Source organism: Terrapene carolina, unplaced genomic scaffold (assembly GCF_002925995.2).
Source record: "Terrapene carolina triunguis isolate 2854851 unplaced genomic scaffold, T_m_triunguis-2.0 Scaffold111, whole genome shotgun sequence".
Classification (NCBI taxonomy): domain Eukaryota; kingdom Metazoa; phylum Chordata; order Testudines; family Emydidae; genus Terrapene; species Terrapene triunguis.
The window spans coordinates 24,526,600-24,551,321 of NW_020664462.1; the positions used below are offsets into that span (position 1 = coordinate 24,526,600).

General features: G+C 42.3%; 1 protein-coding gene across 3 annotated transcripts in view; it reads left to right on the plus strand.

Annotated features, from left to right (window-relative positions):
* Positions 1 to 24,722, plus strand: part of CUL2 (cullin 2) — a 76,601-nt gene that overhangs the window by 46,226 nt on the left and 5,653 nt on the right. For 2 of the 3 annotated variants that reach the window (XM_026652063.2, XM_026652062.2), the window contains exons 7-16: positions 9,793 to 9,889; positions 9,986 to 10,096; positions 11,489 to 11,651; positions 14,137 to 14,261; positions 15,719 to 15,826; positions 18,198 to 18,257; positions 18,601 to 18,762; positions 18,908 to 18,994; positions 19,575 to 19,727; positions 20,193 to 20,270. In XM_026652063.2, the coding sequence (XP_026507848.1) occupies positions 9,793 to 9,889; positions 9,986 to 10,096; positions 11,489 to 11,651; positions 14,137 to 14,261; positions 15,719 to 15,826; positions 18,198 to 18,257; positions 18,601 to 18,762; positions 18,908 to 18,994; positions 19,575 to 19,727; positions 20,193 to 20,270 (1,144 nt within the window). The remainder of the gene's footprint in view (positions 1 to 9,792; positions 9,890 to 9,985; positions 10,097 to 11,488; positions 11,652 to 14,136; positions 14,262 to 15,718; positions 15,827 to 18,197; positions 18,258 to 18,600; positions 18,763 to 18,907; positions 18,995 to 19,574; positions 19,728 to 20,192; positions 20,271 to 24,722) is intronic. The other variant, XM_026652064.2, reaches the window with a different exon arrangement.

Consider the following 24,722-nt stretch of genomic DNA (forward strand, 5'->3'; position numbering starts at 1 on the left):
AAAAAAAAAAAAAAAAAAAAAAAAAAAAAAAATTCTCTCAGCCGCAGCCGCTTCTACCATGCCTGGCTCCACAGGCTTTAAGCGCTGCTCTACGTGCAAGGATGCTATCCCGCTCTCTGATGGCCATTCTCTTTGTATAAAATGCCTGTGGGAAACACACATTCCCCAAAAATGTGCCCACTGTACCAAACTCAGTTCCAGGGCACGAAAGGACAGGGAGCTCAAACTGAAACTGCTCCTCCTGCAGAAGTCTATCGGGTCAGTTTCAGACCCAGGCGCCGACTCCTGCTCTACTGCCCGCCACAGCCCCCCTGCTTCAAAAAACCTGAAGAAAACTTCAAAGAAGGGGCAGCCCTCTCCAACAAGGAAGTTGGTGAGGCACAAAAGTGCCTCAGGCAGGTCAACAGTTTCCCTGCCTGTGTTTCCTCGCCTCAGCACTTTTGAAGAGCCGGGCTCCTCAGGCACCGCACGAAAGCCGCCTTAGGTTGCGGCAGCGGCGCGAGGCTCCGGTGCCGAGGCTTCAGGCTTTCAGTTGCCTGCCTCGTTTATGGCACCGTTCGGCACCGAGATGGACGCGGTGCCGACATTTCCCGCCCTGGCTGACCCTCAGCGGGCTGATGTTGCCCCCCCCCGGCACCTACCACGGCACCGGCAACCTCGGCACGGACTGACAGGGAGATCAAAGGCAAAACCCCTGCTCAGAGGAATGTTCCCTCAGGGCAACTTCCTCCTCCACAGTTTTCACCTCATGCAGGAGCCTCACCTCTTCAATTTACTCAGACAGCAGATCTATCGGTGTCACCTATTCTGCAGTCTCCCCTGATGACTGCCTGTTTTTCTCTAATGCATGACTCAGGATCAGAACAACCTTCCTCCAGTGAGGAGGAAACTGATCCACAGGCAGTTTTTTCTCCTGATCAAGACTCCCACACCCCAATTAACAGGGGTTACAAACAAATCACCTCAGCCTGTTATCAGGATCCTGCCCCATGGGGAGTGAACCCTTGGATGGCACCACCTATGCCCTACCCACCACCATGGCAATGTTGGGCACCATGGGTATCGTACCCCCGAGAATGCATGCGCTACGGCACTTCGACCAGGCGCAACGCCGGTTTAGCACCGCCACGTGACGGATCTGCCGGTGACATAAGATACCAGGCAGCACCATCACACTCCCAGGAGCAACTGAGTCCTGCTCCTATTCCAGCAGAGCCCGACGTAACGCCTGAGGAAGCCTTACTTCCCCTTCCTCCAACACCGTCGGATGACTATGCAAAATTCCAAGACCTCTTTAAAAGAGCTGCCGGTGACTTAAAAATTAACTTGGAGGAAGTCACTGAACAACAGCATGAGCTAACAGACATCCTGCAGCCCTCTTCTTCCTCTAGAGTGGCATTGTCAATCAACGTAGCCCTTTTAGAACCCGCTAAATCCATCTGGCAGAATCCAGCCACAAGCCTACCTACCTGTAAACAAGCGGACAGGAAGTACTTCATCCCTTCAAAGGGCTCTGAATTCCTTTTTACCCATCCGGCGCCAAACTCATTGGTAGTGGACGCAGCGAACCAGAGGGCCAAACAGTACGCCCGCTCCACCCCAGCCAACAAAGACAGTAAACGCCTGGACCTCTTCGGCCGTAAAGTATATGCATCCTCGACGCTACATTTTTGCATAGCTAATTATACCGCAGTCCTTGCAAAATATGACCACAAAACCTATAGTAAGTTCATGGATTTTATTGATCACATCCCAGAGCAGAAGAAACAACAATTCACAGCTCTGGTTTCTGAGGGACAAACCATATCACGCACCGCTCTCCAAGCGGCCCTCGATGTAGCTAACACTGCAGCAAGGTCGACCGCCACAGCAGTGGTCATGCGATGGGGTTCATGGCTCTCTTCCTCCTTCTTCCCTCGAGAGGTCCAGAGCACCATTGAAAATCTTCCCTTCGATGGGGAAAAACTTTTTGCCTCCACCACAAACGACATGCTTCATTCGATGAAGGATGCAAGAGCAACCCTCCGGTCCCTAGGCCTCCAGCCACCTGTGACCAGAAGACGACAATTTAGATACCAACCTTATCAACGTCCACGCTACCCCGCATTTACACAATATTCCTATAGACTGCCATCCCCTTCCTCTCCCACCCTCCCCGTCCCTCTTCAGGGACCCATCTCACGAGCAACTACTCTTCCAAGAAGTGCAGCATCTCCTTCAACTGGGAGCAGTAGAAACTGTGCCAGAAGGACACAGAGGGAAGGGGTTTTATTCCCATTATTTCTTAACAGAGAAGAAAAATGGGGGATGGCGACCAATCCTCGACCTCAGGCGGCTCAACAAATTTGTCAAAAAGCAAAAGTTCAAGATGGTCACTCTCACCACTATAATCCCAGCTCTGGAGCAGGGCGACTGGTTTTCAGCCCTCGACCTACAGGACGCCTATTTTCATGTGACTATACACCCGTCCCACAGACGATTCCTACGCTTTACTCTCGGCTCCACACATTTCCAATACAGGGTTCTCCCCTTCGGACTGTCCACGGCCCCCCGTGTTTTTTCCAAGATCCTAGCCGTAGTTACAGCCTACCTCAGAAAACAAGGGGTCGTAATATTTCCTTACCTAGACGATTGCCTCCTCAAAGCTTCAACGTTTGACGAAGCTCTCCGATCCATACGACTTACCATCGATTGTTTCCTATCTTTAGGCCTGCAAGTAAACAAAAACAAATCCACATTATACCCCACCCAACATCTGGAGTTCATAGAGGCATACCTAGACTCCCGGACGGGGTTGGCATCTCTCCCACCAGCCTGCTTCAATTCTATAAGTCAACTGGCCACAACGATTCGCAACAGTCCCCAGGTGACTGTCCGGAACTGCCTACAAATACTAGGTCACATGGCCTCGTGCACCTCCGTCGTCCAAAATGCACGTCTACACATGAGGTGCTTCCAAGCGTGGTTGGCCACGGTGTACAGACCGAATGTGCACCCTTTAAACAAGATTCTCTCCATACCTATCCGAGTCAAAGATTCTCTACAGTGGTGGACAATTCACTCCAACCTCTGCTCTGGAGTCCCCTTTCTTCAGCAGGCTCCATCCCTCATACTGACGACCGATGCATCTCTGACAGGATGGGGTGCACACATGTCTCACCACACAGCCCAGGGGCTTTGTTCTTCAACCGAGTCCTCTCTCCATATAAACGTCCTAGAACTTCGAGCCATTCGCAATGCGTGCCGTCAATTCCTGCCACTGATCAAGAACCAACACGTACGCATAATGACAGACAATATTGCATGCATGTTCTACGTGAACAGGCAAGGGGGAGCTCGATCCCACTCTCTGTGCACAGAGGCTCTGAAGCTCTGGAACTGGTGCATTGCGAACAACATCCGGGTATCAGCGGCCTATCTTCCCGGAGTGATGAATACCACAGCGGACGAACTAAGCAGACGTTTCCCGTGGGATCACGAATGGGAATTAAACGAGCATACCATTCACAACATATTCCGCATTTGGGGCTACCCAGAAATAGACCTCTTTGCAACTGCAAAAAACAAGAAATGTCCCAATTTTTGCTCCAGAGCAGGGCTAGACAAACATTCCTTGGGAGACGCATTCATGATCCCATGGAACCAAAACTTACTCTATGCGTTTCCCCCGATACCGGTTCTGAACAGGGTCCTGATAAAAATATGAACAGATGGGGCCAAGGTGATCCTAATTGCCCCATCATGGCCCAGACAGCCCTGGTTTCCGTTTCTCACCAAAATGTCGATTCGACCACCAATCCCCTTGCCTCTCATTCCGAACCTCCTATCACAACAACACGGCCGTTTTCTCCACCCCAACCTACCCATGCTCCACCTCAAAGCAGGGTTCCTCCATGGTTCTCCCAAAACGAACTAGATTGCTCTGAACAAGTTCAAAGAGTGCTCCTACATAGCAGAACACAATCTACTCGCACCACCTATCTATGTAAGTGGAAACGATTCACACACTGGTGTTCAACTAAACAACTTAGTCCCACGTCATCATCTCTTCCGCTCATACTTGAATACCTATTGGACCTTAAGCAATCCGGCCTTTCTTCCAGTTCCATCAGGGTCCATTTAGCTGCTATTACAACTTTTCATGACAAAATCGATGATACTTCTGTATTTGCTCATCCGATCACCAAGCGCTTCCTTAAGGGACTACAAACCCTATACCCAGACATAAAACCACCCACCACTCCGTGGGACCTTCATCTAGTTCTATCTTGCCTAACTCAGCAACCATTTGAACCCCTAGCCACGTGCTCCCTTTTACACCTTTCGATGAAAACAGCATTTTTAGTGGCAATTACCTCCGCCAGGCGGGCAGGAGAAATAGCAGCTCTTATGGCAGACCCACCATATACGCTATTTTTCAAAGACAAGGTTACTCTCAGGTTACACCCCAATTTTCTTCCTAAGGTACACTCGTCATTCCACATTAATGAGCCGATACACTTACCAACCTTTTTCCCGAAGCCACATGCGAACTCATTCGAAGCCTCAGTGCATACACTAGACGTACGTAGGGCCTTGTCCTTCTATTTGGATAGAACCAAACCTTTTAGAAATTCTTCCAGACTTTTTGTCTCCATCGCGGAGCGTTCCAAAGGTACGCCTATTTCTACCCAGAGACTTTCGAACTGGATTTCCCAGTGCATCCGGTTGTGCTATCAGATAAAGAAAGCTACACCTCCAGACGGCATCAGAACACACTCCACTAGATCTATGGCTGCCTCTGTAGCATTCTTACGCAAAGTTCCCCTGGCTGATATCTGTAAAGCAGCCACCTGGTCCTCTGAGCACACATTTGTTAAACACTATGCCCTTACTCAAGGCCCTCTATCTGATATACGTTTGGGCAGGGCTGTACTATCAACGGCGTCCCTACCTCCTTAAGATATACGGCTTTTAAGTCACCTGGAGTGGAGCACCCACAGGGACATCTCTCGAAGAAGAAGAGGAGGTTACTCACCCTATGCAGTAACTGACGTTCTTCGAGATGAGTGTCCCTGTGGGTGCTCCACTACCCACCCTCCTCCCCTCTACTTCGGAGTTGGGGTAGCCTCCGTTGTAGAGAAGGAACTGAGGAGATTGGCCACGCATGCGTACTATTATCCTAGACTCACAGCGGGGGGCAGCCTCTGCGCATGCGTGGCCAGTACAAGTACTGCTACGAAAAATCTCCGAGCGAAGGCGCAGGGACGCACCAACACCTGGAGTGGAGCACCCACAGGGACACTCATCTCGAAGAACGTCAGTTACTGCACAGGGTGAGTAACCTCCTCATCTGAAGTAGTAATTGGAAATTTGTTCCTGCATTCTTTCTGGTTACTTAAAGAATTAACACTACAGTACATTTATTTTGAAGGCCATCTAATGTAAACATAGGCTTTCCTTGCAAGGACAGCCTATGTTTTTACTGTTGTACCCTGAACCTTAAATGTGCGTATTGGTCACAGTTGTGCAGTGTGCAACATACTGCTGCCTTGTCATTCCACCACTATAATTTAGTTATTAAAATGACATAACAGTGTGGTTGACATGAGTTTCACTGTGTTCTACTTTAAAAGTTGTGCAGTTTTTCTTATTTGATTTTAAAAAATTAAAGCGTGGAGGTGTTGTCAAGTTCAAATGTATCAGTCTTGTGGTATCTATAGGCTGCTTATTTGACTGACAGGCCATCTGATGTATCAGATAAATGCATGGTGATGAAGTTTTCCACATAGTTCTATCAATAAATATATTAACAAAATAATCTATAGCAAGATTATCCTGCTCAGAAATAAGTTTTATATGTGCTCATCTTAAAATGAGGAACTTATAAAGTGCCTGTTAGAAAATTACTGTTCTAAAGTACTGTAGTGGGCACTGTCATTTTCTGAAAAATCATTTTTTAATATCTATATATAAAGATGTTTGTTTTTAAACATAATCTTATTTTAAAAAAAATAAATTTAAAACTCTGAAGTGGCTTGAAATATGAGGAGACCTCAATAGAGTTCATTTACCTATTAGAATATTTTCCCCTTAGTTTTTGTGAGCCAAAACGTATTATCTTTGCAACACAGTCCTTTTGGTCATGTTTGAAATACTTACATAATAGCATGCCTGTAGTGAAAGAGTGAGTACTCTAGAAAATGTTTGGCAGTATAGCAATACTAGCAAATCCTCCTGCTGTAGACGTAGCTTCTATCAGCAAATATGGGCGTTGGCTTTTATAACTTATACCAGTTCCCCAAATGAACTAGGTTATACTGACAACAGTTTTTTGCTGGTATATCTGTCTCTATGCTAGGGCTTTTGCCAATATAAAAAAATTATTAAAAAATCCCACTGCAAACCCATGTTATTACACTGACAAAAGTTTCTAGTGCATACCAGGCATGTGCTGCTTCAGTGGGCCAATTCTGTCGCTAATTTTAAGAACCCTCATCTTTTCTTTTACTTTATATATAGTTCACTGTTTTGTGTGATGGTTGGGTCTGGACTATTTTTGTTCCACGTGTCTGTTCTAGGTTTCTTGGTTTATGAGTTTCATTATTGTAGGTACATAGAAAGTTTGATGGTACTGGTTGCTCCAGAACATTACTAACACAACAAAGAAGATTGTAGATGTGCTGTGTCTGTAAAATGTCTGTAACAAACACACTTGCTGCTTTTTTGTCTTGGCGAAGGTCACTTTTTCCTTGATGATCTTTCTGTGTGAGTTTCACATTTAGGAGGAGACAGTTTTGAATAATCCTCTTTGGACCCTCCAGAGGAACTCTCATCAAAGTGATAGAAAAATTGCCATGGATCTAAGGGCAAAACACTAGATATAGCTTGCTCCTTAGGTTCAAAGGGATCTGAGAAAACTTCAAATCTTGGAATTACTTAAATGGTGCTTAAAGAGCCAGTGCCTGTGGATCCAGTGTATAGTGGATCCAGGAGGTATTCCAGAACAGATGTTGGTGCTAGAGCTTCATTTGGTATGATATAGTATTTGGTCCTTGACAGAGTAGTTTCTGGTCTGACATCTTTTCCTCCTCTGGCTAGGACCTAGGACCTGAGAGGTATCTGTGTCAGTCTCAGTTATAGCAGAAATAAGCCTCTACCAGGTCATTCTGGCATCCAGCATCCTGCAGGCTTCACAGCAGACTATTTCTAATTTTAGATGGATTTAGAGGGGTGCTCAAAGTAATAAAGTGTGTGTGTGTGTATGTGTATGTGTATGTGTCCCGGTCCCTGTACATGCTAGCCTTTTGCTGCTCTGGACTATTTTTGCTTTTGAACCATATGGTCTTTTTGATAGCAACCTCTTGCTTCTCACTAACAGATGGTAGGGGATGAATACAATGTGCTGTCTGAGTCAGTGCTTGGCAAAAATGAACATTGTTTGACTCAGAAAGGAGCTAATGATGGCTGTAAGTTATTAAAGATGAAAGTATTTGTAAGGTGGAACTTATCACAATTTTTTGGTAGCAGTTTTGTTCTTTACTATTATGCTTGAAGCTGCTAAAGCACACATTCTGAGAAATCAGCGTCAGACTTCATCATGGTTAATGGAGGAGGAGAAGGAGGAGGAGTTTGTGGGGAAAAATGACATCATGAGAGAAAGTGGCTTGGAGACTGAAGAACGCAGTAGGGAATACAGGAAATTGAGCAGATGGATTCAAAGGCAGACTTGATGAGATAAGAACAAATACATCAGAGCAAAATGAAAGGAGCTTGAGAGTTATAAAGAGAGTAAGAATATAAAAGATGAATATTCACAGTGGTCAGACTTCCCAATGAAAGATTTTCCCTGCAACAGAGTGTAATAGAAGATTATGATGGCAGAGTTCTTACTGAAGGTAATGATATCAAACATAGGTGGATGGATTATTGCGCCAGTCTCATCAGAGCCACTTACAATGCAGGACAACAGAAAAGAGAATACAGAGACCGAGCTATCAGTCTTGCAGGAGGAAGGGGTGCGTGCTATTATGAAAATGAAGCCTGTGATAGCACCTAAGTAGATAACGTAACTAGAATTGCTAAAAGTGGTTGGTGACAACTATATTGATCTTGTGGAAAATTTGCAACAATGCATGAATGACTAGAAATTGGCCAGACAACTGAATGAAGGGCATCTTTCTGCCCTACCAAAGAAAGAGGATATTACAGAGTGCAGTAACTAGCATACTGTCTCCCTGCTATGACGTGCAATTAAAGTGCTGATGTACATAATTCAGGATTGCATGAAGTGAATGATAGAAGCAGAGCTATCACCACAGCAAGCTGGTTTCAGAGAGGGATGAGGCACATGTGAACAAATTGCGAATATATGTCATTGAAAAATGCAGACCGTATAATCACCCATAGATTGTGTTTCATTGACTTCTCCAAAGTGTTTGATGTCATCTGACATGACCGTCTCTGGAGGATACTGGCAAACATGGGGATTACAAAGCATCTCATTGAACTCCTCATTAGTATCCAATTTCAGTAACAGACCATGATGTGAACAGCAGTGGGCGATAGTGAGTGGTTAAACTTTTTCATTGGGCAGCATGAGAGAAAAGAACGAACATGTATGGAGAATGTATTATGTGAGAAGCCCTGGAAGTTTTTGATAAAGAGGAAGGAGCTGGGATTTCTGTTGGTGGACACTTCTTAACTAACTTCAAGTATGATTCTCTTCGCTGCAACCATCAATGCAATGAACGTAGAAGTCAGTAAAAACTGCTAGTGAGAAATATGTATTATTTCTGAATGTGGTGAAAACTAAGTGGATTTATGTTGAAACAATAACAGGATGCAAGTGGACGTGACAATTTAATGGTCAAGTGGTAGAGGCAGCAGATAGGTGATCCCAGATAATTAGATTTATCTAATGAAGGAGTCTACACCAAAAAAAATTAGATCACCAGGGATGGCTTGCTCAGCCATGGTCTTCCTTACGAAAATGTGGAAAGACCACGGCATCTTGGAATGTACAAAGGTTCAACGGGTGAAAAGCTTAAGATTTCTCCATCACTACTTATGAGTGGAATCCTGGGGAGCAAATGCTGCTGACAAGAAGAAAACTGAAGCCTTTGAGATGTGGTGCTGGTGAAGACACTTGTATCTCCTGGATGGGAAAGAGAAAAAATACATTGGAAATATTATTGGAGAGAAATCAGCAAGTGCAAGCTTACATACTTGGGTCACAGCCAGTATATAGAGAGAATAATCTGGAGACATTTATCATGGAAGGAGTGGTGGTGGGTCATTTGTAGTAAGGAATGACCAGCATAGAGAGAAATAAATTGTGTGCGGCCTATCATTGGGAGATCAGTTGCTTAGTGTGCAAGTGAGTGATGGATCAAAAAGGCTTCCAAAATTTCTAAGATGTCACCAATATTCAGACAGGAATAAATGGATTTTACTTACCTACCTACCTACTTCTTAACAAGCTGGAGTTCATTGACTTGAGTAGCATGCTGATGTAACTTCTAGTATTGTTAATGTGCTCAGTACTTACTCAGTACTTGTTCTGTGGAGGCTGGCAAAGACTTATACATCACCATTTCTGTAGTCTTTATGGAATGAGAGGGAGAGAAATTGAATCAGTGTTCACTGGTATATCATATAAGATTCATCTTTATAAATTTTTATCTTTGGTTAATTTAAACAAAAACAATAACTGGAAAATCTTCCATCCAATGTCAAGGGGTTCCATGTCTCATGTCTTTCTTAGTAGTCATACGTTTCTTAGGAATGCATATTTGTTTTTGCCTATTTCAGTGATCGCTGTGGAGAAGACCCAAACCAGAAAGTAATCCATGGGGTTATTAACTCCTTTGTTCATGTTGAACAGTATAAGAAAAAATTCCCCCTAAAGGTAAAAATGCATGATTGCTTGGTGTATTTTTAATTGTGAATTTTAATACTTTAATACCTTGTATTATTTGTCCTTGATTAGTCTTTCTTGATTTAGTTTTATCAGGAAATTTTTGAGTGTCCTTTTCTGAATGAAACAGGGGAGTATTATAAACAAGAAGCTTCAAACTTATTGCAAGAGTCAAACTGCTCACAGTATATGGAAAAGGTAAGAAGCCCCACTTTGACTTGCATCTATTGTGTGTGTATATAAAATATACAGAACAAGTTAATTACTTTTTATACAATAGAATATGTTAAAACGTTAATTATTTTAGAAGGGAAAGATTTTTGTACTAATTTTCCTCCTGGTGGTACAACTACATGCACTCAAAATGAAAAATAAGTGGTTTTTATTTTGAAGACATGTTAGTTTCTACAATTCTGTCTCATTGCCTTGGCCAGTGATAACACACACATGGTGTACTTTTACAGAGTGAACATAGATATCAGAAGGATGGGAGATAGGCTTTCCAGAAACCTTGTTAAACAGCTTATGAAATGAATTGTATTTAAAGAACATAAATTGGCTGGCAAGATCAAAAATGAGGACTTTACTAGCTGTCTGCACTGCAGAAAGTTGTTCCATAATTATTTCCCCTTTTTACTTGTCTTCTACCTCTATCATGTTTATTTTATTACCTGTTTTGCTGTATCCATTTTTGTGCTTTCTTGTTGCTCTGGGGTGGTTATGAATTTTTGTTATGGGTAATCTAAGTAAATATTACTACCCAAGCCCTTTATATTGCTTTTTGGTTTCAAACTTTACAGACATTATACTCTGATTAGCTGATAAATGTGGATAATGTGTAATCCTAGATTTTAAAAATAACTTCAATTCAGCGAATCGCAATCCTAGTGTAGTAATTTTCAAGAGTGTAATAATGCCCAGGTTATGGGCCTGAGTTACAGGCAGGAAGTTAGTGTTGCCCAGAGAGAATGAGGAAGGAGGTGACTGTGAGGGAGGAGAGGAGCAGATTAATAGCTCAATTTTAGCCATGTAAACCTTCAGCTGATGGCTAGACATCCACGAGGAAATGTCAGAGAGATTCTGAGTTGGTAGTTGAATGTATTTTGTGTATGAAATTACCGAGATATAAGAGGGAGAAGAGAAGGGGACCAAGGACAGAGCTCTGTGGAACTCCCGCAGAAAGTTGGAAAGGGGATGAGGAGGAACCTCTGCAGAACATGCTGAAAGAGCAATAAGAGAGGTTGGATGAGAACCACGATAGAACAGGGTCACAGAAGCCAAAACAGAATAAATTGCAAGAGGAGAAGCATGGTCAGCAGTGTTAGATCTCATAAACTATAATGAGGTTTGGGCCTAGTCAGTAGTTGAGTCACCAATGCAAACAGGAATTAATGCAAGAAATAAAGTTAATGATTCAGTAGGTAGCACTCTTCTCTCTGAATTAGCATTGAACTAATGCCTCAGTGTCATGCACAAATTCAAGTTTGCCTTCTTCCTACTTAAATTCTCAAATCATATGCAATTCTCCTTTCCTCTCCTAAACTGTTCTGTAGTATTTATCTGTTCTATAGCTTGAAACTTTGCCTATAGGTTTTAGGTAGATTAAAAGATGAAGAAATGCGATGTCGGAAGTACTTACACCCCAGCTCATATGGTAAAGTAATTCATGAATGCCAGCAGCGAATGGTAGCTGATCACTTGCAGTTTCTGCATGCAGAATGCCATAATATCATCAGACAAGAGAAAAGAAGTGGTAAGTCTCACAAAATATTAAATGTGTTGTGTATGTTGTTTTACTTTGCAATTGATGATTTAAACAGATAGAACTCTTCCCTCTGCATTAGCATTGAACTAGTGCAGGGGTGGGCTAACCTTTTGGGCCGAGGGCCACATCTGGGTGGGGAAATTGTGTGCAGGGCAGGGGGTTGGGGTGTGGGAGGGGGTGCGGGGTATGTGAGGAGGCTCAGGGCAAGGGATTGGGGCAGAGGAGAGTGTGGGATGTATGAGGGGGCTCAGGGAAGGGGGTTGGGGTGCAGGAGGGGTGCAGAGTGTAGGAAGGGGCTCAGGGCAGGGGTGCAGGAGGGGTGCGGACTGCGGGAGGAGGCTCAGGGCAGGGGGTTGTTGGGCTGCGGCAGGGGGCTCAGGGCAGGGGGTTGTTGGGGTGCAGGAGGGGTCCGGGGTGCGGCAGGGGGCTCAGGGCAGGGGGTTGGGGTGCAGGAGGGGTCCGGGGTGCGGCAGGGGGCTCAGGGCAGGGGGTTGGGGTGCAGGAGGGGTGTGAAGTGTAGGCAGGAGGCTTAGAGCAGGGTGCAGTAGGGGTTCGGGCTCCGGCCCGGCGGCGCTTACCTAAAGCGGCGCCGGGATGGCAGCAGCGTGCACCGAGGCTAGGGCAGGCTCCCTGCATGCCTTCCCTGTCCCCGGCCCCGCGCCGCTCCAGGAAGCACTATGGCCCCTGGAGGAGAGGGGGCGTGGAGGGGTCTGTATGCGCTGCCCTTGCCGCACCTCCAGGTACCTCCCCCGAAGCTCCCATTGGCCGCAGTTCCCTGTTCCCAGCCAATGGGAGCTGCGGGGAGCGGTGCCTGGTGGCATGGGCAATGCACGGAGCCCTCTGCTCCCCTGCCTGGGGGCCGCAGGGAAGTGGTGCAGGCCACTTCTGAAGAGCGGCGTGGGGCCTGCAGCGCCACGGGGGGCAATCCCCTGGGCCGTATCCGGCCCGTAGGCCGTAGTTTGCCACCCCTGAACTAGTGCCTCAGTGTCCTGGACAAATTCCAATATTCTCCTTCCCTATCTGCCTACCCAGTCTCTGCTTAAAATAGCATAACTTGTAAGATTTAGTTCCCATATTACTTTTATTTATGCATTTCCAAACAATACTAGTTTCTCATGATTCCAGCTTTCTTTGGAAATGAGGAAGAACAAGTCTCAGATAACCCTACTGCTCCAAAGTGTTGGTACATCTGCCTTTTTACATGTGGCCGAGGAAATTCCCCGATCTCAAACTTTCCTAGACTGCAATCCACGGGTGCTTTCTACCCCGACCTTGGTCTTCTTGCTAAGCGGATAGCTACTGAAAGGACCCAGTGTGTCTCAAAGTAGTAAGCACCTTTCAAGGCATGGGAAAAATCCAAACTGCTTTTTTTTCTTGTAGCAGCCCACTAATAAAGTTTATCCTGCCTCTTACTATGTGCTCTTCAGATTATTTCTTCTTTGAGTGGCCTTTGCACATTTCCCACTATTGGGAGATGTACCTGTGTTGCTAGAATCTTGTAGAAGCAGTGTTTACTGCTAGTCAGATTCTTGTTCATCCAATGAAATATCTATTTCCTTGACACCTGATGGTGGTGTTAATTTAGGCTTCTAATTCTGTAAAGATGGGCTGGGAACTTAAGATGGCCTCACTACGTCCTGAGTGGATGCTGATGGATATTTATAAATAATTCTTCTGGAGATTTATTATATTCCTTGCTTGTTTATGTAAAGTAGGAGTTGCTGGACACATTCATTCTACTGTAAGTCTGTGTCTGGGATGCAGAAATATGAATTTCTATCTATTAATTTGTTTTGTGTTCCCTGACACTGGCTTGTAATAACTCACCAAGAGGAGAGAGGGATAAAGCAGCATTCCTATCACAAATATTCTGAGCTACACATTTTCAGGATTAAAGTTCAGTATTTTATATCACGTTTTCTTTAATCAAGTTTTTCTATTGGATGGTAGACTCCTTTTGCTGTCTCCTAGGAAACAATCACTTAGATATTTTAGAAGTTTTCTAAGCTGATGTGGAGCAAAGTGGGGAAAGTCTAGCAGAGGATGCCAGAGCTCTCTTGTCATTTGCCACCTGTTACCTGCTGACATGGAGCTCTAGGAAGATAGAAGATAGGAAATAAATTAGCCCAGTGGTGTTCTGCCTTTTTCATACTGGGGTACTGCCTCTTGTCACTCCACTCCTATTTGGAACTCTTTCAATTTAGCAATATGTGAAGTGCAGATTGGTTGTAACTCCATCAATTACCAGGTGAAAATTGATATGTGTCTCAACCTTCATCCTTCCTTTTCCTGCTTTTCGCTTTATCTTTAGTTCAATATTTAGATTATTTATTTCATAAGATTTTTCAAGGAAAAGGACCGTTTAATTTTAATTTTGGTAAAGATCCATGCAGATTTATGGTGCTATGTAAATATTAATTTAGAGTAGTGGATTTTTGAAATATATTGTGTAAAAAGTATGTCTTTATTGCAGACATGGCAAATATGTACACTCTGCTTCGTGCTGTGTCAAGTGGTTTACCTCATATGATTCAGGAACTACAAAACCATATCCATGATGAGGGCCTTAGAGCAACCAGCAATCTTTCTCAGGAAAATGTAAGTTTCCTGTGGCAGCTGAGTTAACCTATCTTATTACATTCCTGATGAAATCTTTTTCTTCCCTAGGCTGATTTAGTTTATTGCCTACAGACGAGTGGTGGCATTGAACAGAAACACCAGTATCATGTTGTAACTTATAAAACACCCTATTAACCATTGTTATTTTTTAAAATCTTGTTTTGTTAAATAGATTTGGAACTTTGTGCACAAATTGCAGTTTTTGATCAGCTCTCAGTTGTGTAATGCATCAATTCAGGTTTTTTAATTTCTTCTTGCTGGATCAACTTGATCAATATTTTTTTAATAATTGTGTAAAGTCGTCGTGGCAAATGGCCTTCTGCTGTTAAAAGGTGCTCTTGTTCTGCTAAATTTTGTTCCTAGACGGTTGCCAATGGGCTGTTTTGGTTCATTAGGAAACAAAAATATCACTTGGTTTGATTAAACGTTATTTATTTGTAAGTTTGGGCATCCTGTGCTAGTACCAGGAAAGTCTTTTTCACTTAGTTGCTGTATAGTAGCAGCTGTACAGCTGCATTGTCCCACATTTGCATCAGAATTTCTGAAAGTACTTTGACTATTCAGTTGTTCTGCTAAAATGTTTTTGTTAAACCTGATTTTATTAGTTCATTTTTTTTAAGTACTCGCTTCTTATATCCACATGTGGAACGTGCTTGTGGCACTGCTGTTGTAGAAAAGCAGGGCTTCCACCTGCAGTTCTGTTCACACGTTTATACAGCACTACTTTCAACTTGGCATCTAGATTTGATGTTCGCTTTTGGAGGGCAGTTCCTGTCATACTTTTTTAAATTAGAACTCTCAGCCCACTTTTCTAGAAGGTGGTACTGTTGTTTAGATTCTCTCAAGTGTCAATATGCAGATGCTACCTTGAAGAAGAAAGCTGACTTATTTTAATAACTGTGGTTTCTCAAACGTTGCATTTGCATATTCACATTATACTCTTCTTCAGAGTACTGCCCAAAGGTTTTAGGATTTAGAGCAGCTGCTCCTAAACTTTATAGGGTTAAACATAACTTGCTTAAAAAATTTGTTGTGAAGTGAACGGATGGAGCATCAAGCTCATATACCGGCATTGGTATGTGTATCACAGTTTGGGAACCCCTGGTTTAGAAGAGAGGCTTGGGGTTGACATCCACTTACAATCTTAATTCTGAAAGTTTGGTGCCACATTTCATGACATGTTTTGGTGCTTATGTCTCAAGGGCACATCTTTTCCAGGCCATTCCCAAAACTCAACAGTGCCATGGCTGCATCCTACTAGTGTGAATATGCAAGAGAAACTGTCTTAAAGACTCAGTTACTTGTTAGTGACTTTGATTTTTGGTGATAATCTTCCTCCAGAATAACCATGACAATCTATTTATATTAATTTTTTACATTTTTGTATAGCTATTGAATTTTTCAATAAACCTGTTTTCTGAATTGTGTATTTTTAGATGCCAACTCAGTTTGTGGAGTCAGTTTTGGAAGTACATAGTAAATTTGTTCAACTTATCAACACCGTTTTGAATGGTGACCAGCACTTTATGAGTGCCCTTGACAAGGTAATTTTTCACAATATAATAAACACTGCACTCTAGAATACGTAATCCTTTTTTTTCACCAGAGTGTAGTAGAGTTCGTTGTTCAACAATAAAACAATACCTTGGAGGGAACTCTCATGGAGTTCTCTTGTTTTAAAGCAAAGGAAAAAAAAAACCGAAGTAATTTAGTACTCACAAAAACAGATCCTGAGTATGAAGGGAACAGTCATGTTTTTTCCAACCATTGGTACTCAAATTCAACCTAAAAGGATGGACAACTTTCTCATCAAAAGAGCTCTGAAGATCTTGAAATGAAAATGGATCCCTTATCTCCAACTAATGTGAAAATAAAATATGTATATTTATAATATATTGTGTCTACTAAGCAACTTTTAAACAACATCAAAACTACCTTTTTTTCTTGGCAACAATGAATTAGGCTCTGATCACTGAAGTTGCCAGGTATGTTAAATAAACATTAATTTTGTATCTTATTGTTGGAAATTACTTGATCATACAGAGTTGTGTCGAAACTGTTTCATTGCTCAACGTGTGTAATTGCCCTGTTCTGATTACTTACCATTTTCAGGACCGAACTCTATTTAAAATCAAGTAAATGTTTTGGGAGATGAGGTTTATATAACTGTTTTGCAAAATGTATAGCCAGTTAAGGCATTTGTTCCTAGGTACTACAATTGGCACCTATAAATGTAATATAAGTTAGATTATAGTAGTAGTAGTTTATTTTCAAATAGCATGACTAGGCTCTCTCAAGATCAGGTGTCTGGTTTCCTCAAGAAAAGATGCATGGTATCTAATGCCTTCCACCAGTTGTTAATTTATTGGACCAGGATTATAATTTTGACATGTACAATATTTTAACTATTAAACAAAATTTTCTTCTCCCCTTTCACCAAACTCTGGACATCTTATGTCTTAGATTTTTTTTAGGGATAAAGATATAGATTAGGCTAAATATTGTATATTTGCAATATCACTTTTTCTATTTTGGGGGTGTATTTTGAGCTTCTAGGAGTTTTGTCCATTTTTGTCACATCATATATTTTGTTAATACAAGGCTTTTCAGGAGTTTGTAGCCATGTATCAGGATGTTGCTGAACCACATGCTGCACTGTGCAGAGGAGTTATAGGTTTGACCATATTCCTGTACAGATGAGTTTTCGCTTTAAGCTTCATAATGTAATATAGAAAGTTAATGGTTATCTGTGGTGATAAATATTGCCTATATCATATGTCCATTAAATGTTTGTTGAATTTTGAAGCTTAAAATCCCATATCTACATATACAGAGTATAGACAAGGTTCCTTCCAGAGAAGGCCTCTGTAACCCCTCTCCTCCAAGGACATCATGTGATTTAGCAATGTGCTGATGTTCAGCACTATGTCCCTGTGGAGCCTATAAGGAAAAAAAACAAACTCCTGGAAAACACTAAAAACACAGGAGTAGAGAGCTTCAGTGAAGCCCTTCTGCTTGATTTCTTTGGAAAAGAACTTGTGTCCCAAAAATCCTTGAATGTATATGTAATTCACAGGAACTGGTGTATGGTATTTTTTTGGTTTTGCATATACTCAAATTGTGTTGCAATTATTTCAGTAAGACTTAAATATGAACCACTCTTCAGAATACTAATGTTCACAACTCCGTTACTCTTCTCATCACTTATGCCCTGATTCCGAGTTATCATTAATTCCCTTTTCTTCTCCCTCACATTCAGACTCTCTCCAGATCTCATCTTTACCATAATGTTTCAAAGATCTGCCTCTTCCGCTTCTCCCCATAGTCCTTTAGATGCTGAGATACTTTTACAGTCTACAGTCTCCCCCTGAAGTTCAAATATATGCTACTAACTTAAGGCTTTGCCACTGCTTCTTGTATCTAATTTGCTCTCTCTTTTCACTCCCCACTGTATACTCCCAGGCCAAATTATGCACTATTCTGATTTCTCATCTTGCTCCCTTTGTGTTCTCCCGCGCTCATGTTTGTTCATCCTGCTCTCTATTTTTGGAACATCTTTCTTCCTCTTCACCTTGCATCCTCTCTCCTCCTTTGCTTTCCTAATCAAAACAATTCTGTGACCTTGCTTTCCATAGCTGACTTGCTCACCTGTGCTATTTACTCCTTCCCTTTGGTCCTTCCACAGTCTCACTTAATAAATATCACCGCTTACGATTTGCTCATCGTATACTGTTTCACATTGTGTGTCAATCATTATCTCCTTCTTCTTGTCCATTTTTCTGTTCTATGTTTGTCTTTTTTTAGGATAGTCTTTTCCCTGAAGAACTTGCAATGTCTTCATACCTCTCTATAAATCACCAAAGCAAAAGTTAAAGTATTTGTTAAAATTTTTCTTTATTGTGTATTTCTACATAGGCTCTAACATCAGTAGTAAACTATAGGGAACCCAAGTCAATCTGCAAAGCGCCTGAGCTGGTAAGTAACAAATATTGTGCTGTAATAGTCGTAGTAGTTTAAAACAAAAACCCAAACTCTCAAACCAGTCATTATTAACACATGGTGGTCACCAAATTAAAATAATTTTCACTTACTGAATCATCTTCAAAAATCTTTTTTTTAAAATAGGCATTTAACCTGTTTAACCCACACAAAATGTGCATGTTCTGGGCACACAATTTTACATGCTTTTGTTTCAAAATATGGCCCTTTGTCTCTTGTTTGTGTCATTTGTAATCTGAGCTCTGTCAGTCATGTTTTAACCCATATTTAATAGTTGCAAATACTTTCAAACACTGTTGTTCTCTAGCTTGACAAGTAGATTTTGTTTTGCTTTTTGTTTTTTTTACTTGAGCTGGCCAAGTATTGTGACAACTTGCTGAAGAAATCAGCCAAAGGAATGACAGAGAATGAAGTAGAAGATAAACTTACAAGTTTCATTACTGTTTTCAAATACATTGATGACAAAGACGTTTTCCAGAAGGTAACTTCCAATTTTTAGTAAATGTTAAACCAAAAATGTAATTTATCTAAAAAGCTTTACATTGGATGTTTGTGTTCACATTCTTTTTTAAAAAAATCCTCACAGCTGAGAAAATATTTTGCTTACTTTGTTTTGTTTCATACAGTTCTATGCCAGAATGTTGGCAAAACGATTAATTCATGGTTTATCTATGTCTATGGACTCTGAAGAAGCCATGATTAATAAACTAAAGGTAATATGAACTATTATTTCAAAATAATGTAAATAGCAGTAATCACTGTTGAAGCATGTCTCGTTTAAGAGGGGTCAGCAAACGGTGCCAAAATTAATTTAGCAATTGGTGCTGCTGTTGCCAGTAGGTGATATTAAAAATTGCAACATCATCTGTTCTGAATTCATGTACTGATACACACAAAACCCATTACCTGGAAAACCCCAAATATTATAAGTAGTTCCTTATTTTGGGAAGTTGTATAAAATGTGCCACTTGATCCATATTTCCATAATTGTAGTACCAGTCAGTGAGCAAAACTAACGCAGTCCATTCGAAATTTTCAGTTTTGTAAGTTAGTATTGGGCATGGACAAATAGAAATAAATTGTGTAGAAAAGCAACCCTCTTAAGACAGGTTATATAATTTTACATATGAAGGCAATATTGACTATAGATGACAGGGTATTAGCAATATAGAAATCTATAAATCAGTACTGTTTTGTGGATGTATTCATAATTTAATTTTTTTAAAATAAATGTGTCTAATATATTAAAATAATTACCTTACCTATGATATGTATTTAAATATTTCATTACAGCAAGCCTGTGGTTATGAGTTTACCAGCAAGCTCCATCGAATGTATACAGACATGAGCGTTAGTGCTGATCTCAACAATAAATTCAACAATTTTATCAAAAACCAGGATGCCATTATAGATTTGGGAATTAGTTTTCAGATATATGTTCTACAGGTACTAATGAATAAATTATTGCTGTTCAGTTGTTTATATTGGTTTCTTGTATTTCCATAACAAATAAACTATTATCTAAAATCTAACTAATATGAATATTTCTCAGACTGAAATTGACAACTTATAAATTTGATATCACTGTTTAACAATCCTGATGATATAAAACAGCCTATTATTCCTCGCTTTTTTGAAAGATAGTCTACTCTCTATACTGCATAATGGTAAGATAGAAACAAAGGCCTTAACAGTTTTCTTACCTAGAGCAAAGGCATCACAACAGTATGCATTTTAGTGAGTCATACAACTCCTTTTCTAACTCGTATGTCTTATATCTTGACTTGAACTATAGGACCATTTCTTAAGAGGAAGATTTTGTTTAGTGTATATGCTCCTTGGAGCTCATTTTAATATGTTTAACATGTTGGAATGCTAATTTTTTTTCTCCCCCACCCTCCCCCCCTCCAGGCTGGCGCATGGCCTCTAACTCAGGCTCCTTCATCAACATTTGCAATTCCTCAGGAACTGGAAAAAAGTGTACAGATGGTAGGTTAGTAGTTTCTTGCAAATTTGTAGCAAATTTAATAATACTTCATTAAAATCTCAAACAAAAAGCTGATAATTGTTATTGTGAGGCCACTGTGTCCGTCAGATGTATACGTAAACCACGGTTATCCAAGCTCCAGTTATCTGAAATGTGAATGGGTTCCCCAGATGGAATTCTGATTTTTTGAAATTCCAAGTTTTCAAATTTTAGCTCTGCCCCTCTAGCTCTTCAAATAATTGAAATTTATAGGTACGTGCCTCTGAGCTCAACTACTGATTTCTTATATTCAAGGGGAAAAGATGATCTTTTCTAATGTCAAATCTTAACAGCACACATAAGTATCTTGTCCTGTGATTCAGAGGAGCCCTTGAAAACCAAGATTCTGACTGTTCTGCATGAAAGCTCTTCTTTCACTTTTCAGAACAGTATGGGTTTGCCCTGTGCTCCTTGCCTTTGTCCAAAAATCTCCATCCACCGCTATTGGCATTCAGAATGCTGTATGATTGCTTTTTGTCCTCCATCCTAGAAGTGGCATCATTTCAGAGGCCCTGTATTTTTATTACATTCTTGTATTCTAAATTCTAGTTACATGTACCCTGTATATATTTAAAATATACAAAATATCTATGTTGACCTCTGTCAACATGTATGTAGGTTGTGAAGCGCATTGGAAAGAAAGCATATATGAATGAAAAATATTTTGATGTTATCAGATGTACTGAATTCTATAGAAGTGTACACGTACACTTTCAGGATATAATCTTAAATTGATGTCTAATGGAAAACATCTATATTTGCTGTAAAGTGTCTTTTTGCTACTCAATAAAAGTGTTTTAAAGTGTTTTAATGCAATATTCCAATTTCAACTTTAGTGTATTAAGCAATATTAAATCTTGTAATACATCAAACAAGAAAATATTCTCATACACTCATTCCACCAATCCTGGCACTGCTGGGAAGTCCCACCCCATGGCTGTTATCACTGATGCAGTTCTCTCTAGAAGATTCTTGAAAGTGAATATACAGCCTTTTATTAGAAGGTGGCTCCTCAACATGCTCCTAGTTACACGGCTTCTGCAGCAGCTTTCTCCCTCAGACCTATTAGGAGGCCCCCTTTACTACTGTTATTAAATGGGAACATTTTTATGCTCTTCCTTTTGTGTCTTTCTTCCCTCACTGGCCTTAAGATCCACCAACAGAAATACCCACCCACAAAAGGTCTCCACTGTTAGCCAATGAAAGCAGCTTTGCTAGTCCACTCCTTCACCACTTGCACACATATTATGCTCCTTTTTCCTATGCTGTCAACAGCTATGCCTCAGCTTGCTAAACTAGCAACGCCCCCACTCAGCAATGATTCCAAAGATGTCCCATGAGGGCAAGACTAAGAAGGAGTCAAGTAGTCCCTACTCCACTTCTGGAATTCCTTCCTTTTTGATTCTCTTTTTAAATAATGGTCTGATTCCTTCTTCATTGCCTTGGGCTTCTGTCTACTCCCTTTTAGCATTGCCTTTCTTTTCCTCTTCCCAAGAATTTTTATTGTGCTCCAGGTTCTTGAGCCCCCATGTTCCCCAGATAGTACAGTGACAGGAATTGGATATATGAATTAATAGCTACCTTAGTTATGTTTTTGGGCAAAGGCAATGTTTTTCCCTATTTCCCAGGACTCTCCAGTGTAAGGTCCTGCCAGGATTCTTTTTAATTTCTGGACACTGTTCCTCTGGGTTTTCAAGGGCCTTCTCCTTTAGTACGCACCACACTTCTCCAGAGATTCAAAGGCAAAAATGTCTGGGGGGAAAAAGACTAAAACCTCAGAAGGTTGTAAGCTTTTGTGAATTAGATTCAGATATGAACTGAGCACCTTACCTTAGTTGGTGTCTTGTCATTAAAGGCTTGAAAATTTTCTTTTTTCCCTGTTTCCCCGGGCTTCTGAAAATAAAGCCAATAGGGATGCTACCTGAAGCATGTTGTCCACCCCTCGAGACCTTTTGATATTGAAAGCTTGAATCCATTTTCAAGGAATTAGGATTGCTATTCTACAGCCCATATTGTGGCTTTGATCTGTCTGGTTACTTCTAGAGCCTCATTGTCTTACCTAAAAGCCTTCAGTAAAATGTAGAAACCATACTGGGAAGGTAAAACGTTTCTTAAAGGTCTCTATGATGATATATGCTATTTGAGTTCTGTGCTGTATTCCACATATAAACAATATTTCAATTGACCATGATTCAAGCTCACTTCACAGGTGGTATGTTCTTTGGAGGAGATCCTATACATCACCATTGAGGAATCCTCAGATCTGAATGAGCTTGAGTTTCCTTGGGTGAACAAGGAAAAAATCCCAAAACCAGATTTAGGCAGATTTGCCTTTCACTCAAAGTATCTTTTCTCTCTTTTCAGAGCAGACCCAGAGGTTACTATTCTAGATGCTCTTTCCAGAAGTGCAGGCTTTCAAACCCCATGCTTCTGTCAAGCAACAATGAAGAGTGGTTGGCTCACACCCCACTTCTGCCCATCAAGGAGAGACTAAATCTATGTTCTTCGAGTGCTTGCACGTGTTCATTCCAATGTAGGGGTGTGTGTGCCCTGAGCACAGTTGCTGGAATATTTTTCCCTTAGTGGTATTCGTCAGGTTGGCTCTAGCACCCCCTGGTACTGTGTGCTAATAACGCCAGGTATAAGGGGCCCTGCTGAGCTCACGCCCTTCAGTTCCTTCTTACCACCCGTAATGGTTGCTGGAACTTCCCTCGTTGCTTCGGCAATCTTTTCAGGTGGTTTCCTCTCATTTGTTGCGTGTGTATATATAGTTATAGTAGCTGGTTAGTTTGAAAATAGTTTTAGTAATCTTTTGTAACCAAACACCTCTAGACTTATTGAAGAGGCTTGTCCACTCCCCGGTGACAAGGTATGCCTCCCTTGGTCACCAGACTTTAAGCCCTGCTCTTCCTGTAGCAAGTCGATGACCTTGAACGACCTGCACTCCAGTTGCCTAAAGTATTTAGGGGAAGCTCACAGGAAGGATCGCTGTCAGATCTGCAGGGAGTTCAAGCCCCGCACCCAGAAAGACCAGGCAACGAGACTGAAGGTCCTCCTGATGAAGGCAGCCCTGAGGCCAGCATCGGAGCCGCAATCAGACTCTGCACTGAGTACCTCTGAGTTGGTGTGGAGAGCGTCTCCCGCCAATATAGTCTCTCGGTACTGCTCCTCCTTGCCCAAGAAGAGGCACCACAAGTACTGAGACAAAAGTTGCTCCCTGATACCGAAAGGGAGCAGGCAAGGGGACAGGAATAGTGCGAGACTCATGTCATGCCGATCTCCCTCTCTGGCACTGCTGCAGCCCCCACCATCAGCACTGACACCGACTCTGGTTCCACATACCCCGTCGAGGGATGCACCATCCTCCAGCAGGCAGCATACCAGACAGTTTGCTGTACTGTCCACTCTGGAGGTGTATGTGGCAGCTAGGGACTTGCTCATGCTGCCGGTACCAGGATCCCCTGACATCCAGGACTCAGTGTTGTCGAGTGCAAAGAGCCTCCCCCAGCCTCCAGATGGCACTGAGACCACTCTCCAGGGGTAAACCCCCTCTACTTGCGTCACCCTGGGTGTCCCCACAGAACTGCTCACTGGCACCGGGAGGATCTGCACCTCCATGGTCCCCTCATCTTCCTCATCACGGTCGGAGGTGAGGTCCTATTTTTCCCACTGCTGGGACCGCCCATGCTACTCCCTGCGCCAGTCCTACAATTACTGGGCCATCTAGTGCAGTGGTGTCTCCAAACACATGGACAATGGGGACAGGCACCGATGCAGTAGCCTTTTTGGAACCTATTGGGGTTTCTGCCAGGCCAGGGCACCATCTCAAGGCATTCTTATTCGGTAGCCTCAGAGGGTAGGGCACCTCTGATTCCGTGCTGCAAGACACCAGACCTGGACTCTGCTGTTGAGCCCAATACTGAGCCCGGTACCAAGCTGCTGGAGCATGTCCCTCAGGTCACTGCTGACACAGAGGAAAGAGCAAAGTCCTTACCCGCCTCCTCCTCTTCTTCCCCAGATGAGGCGCTGGTGGCTACCAGGGTATCCCCACCCCAGGATGACCCCAAGGCCCACCAGGACTTATTAAAGCAGGTGGCCTTGAATTTGAGCATCCAGGCGGAGGTGGTGGCAGAGACCGCACATGGCCTTCTGGACATTTTGGCAGTGGCAGGCCCCTCCGGAGTGGCTCTTCCCCTTAATGAGGCAATCATGGAGCCCGTTAAGGCTCTCTGGCAGATCCCCGCCTCTCTCCCGCCAACAGCTAAACCGGTGGAGCAAAAATATTTTGTGCCTGCTAAGGGCTGCAAATTCCTATTCTCTCCCCCTTCCCCTGGGTCCTTAGTGGTGGTAGCTGCTAATGATACGGACCATCAAGGTCAAGCAGGGCACACACCTAAGGCGAAGGGTCCCAAAAA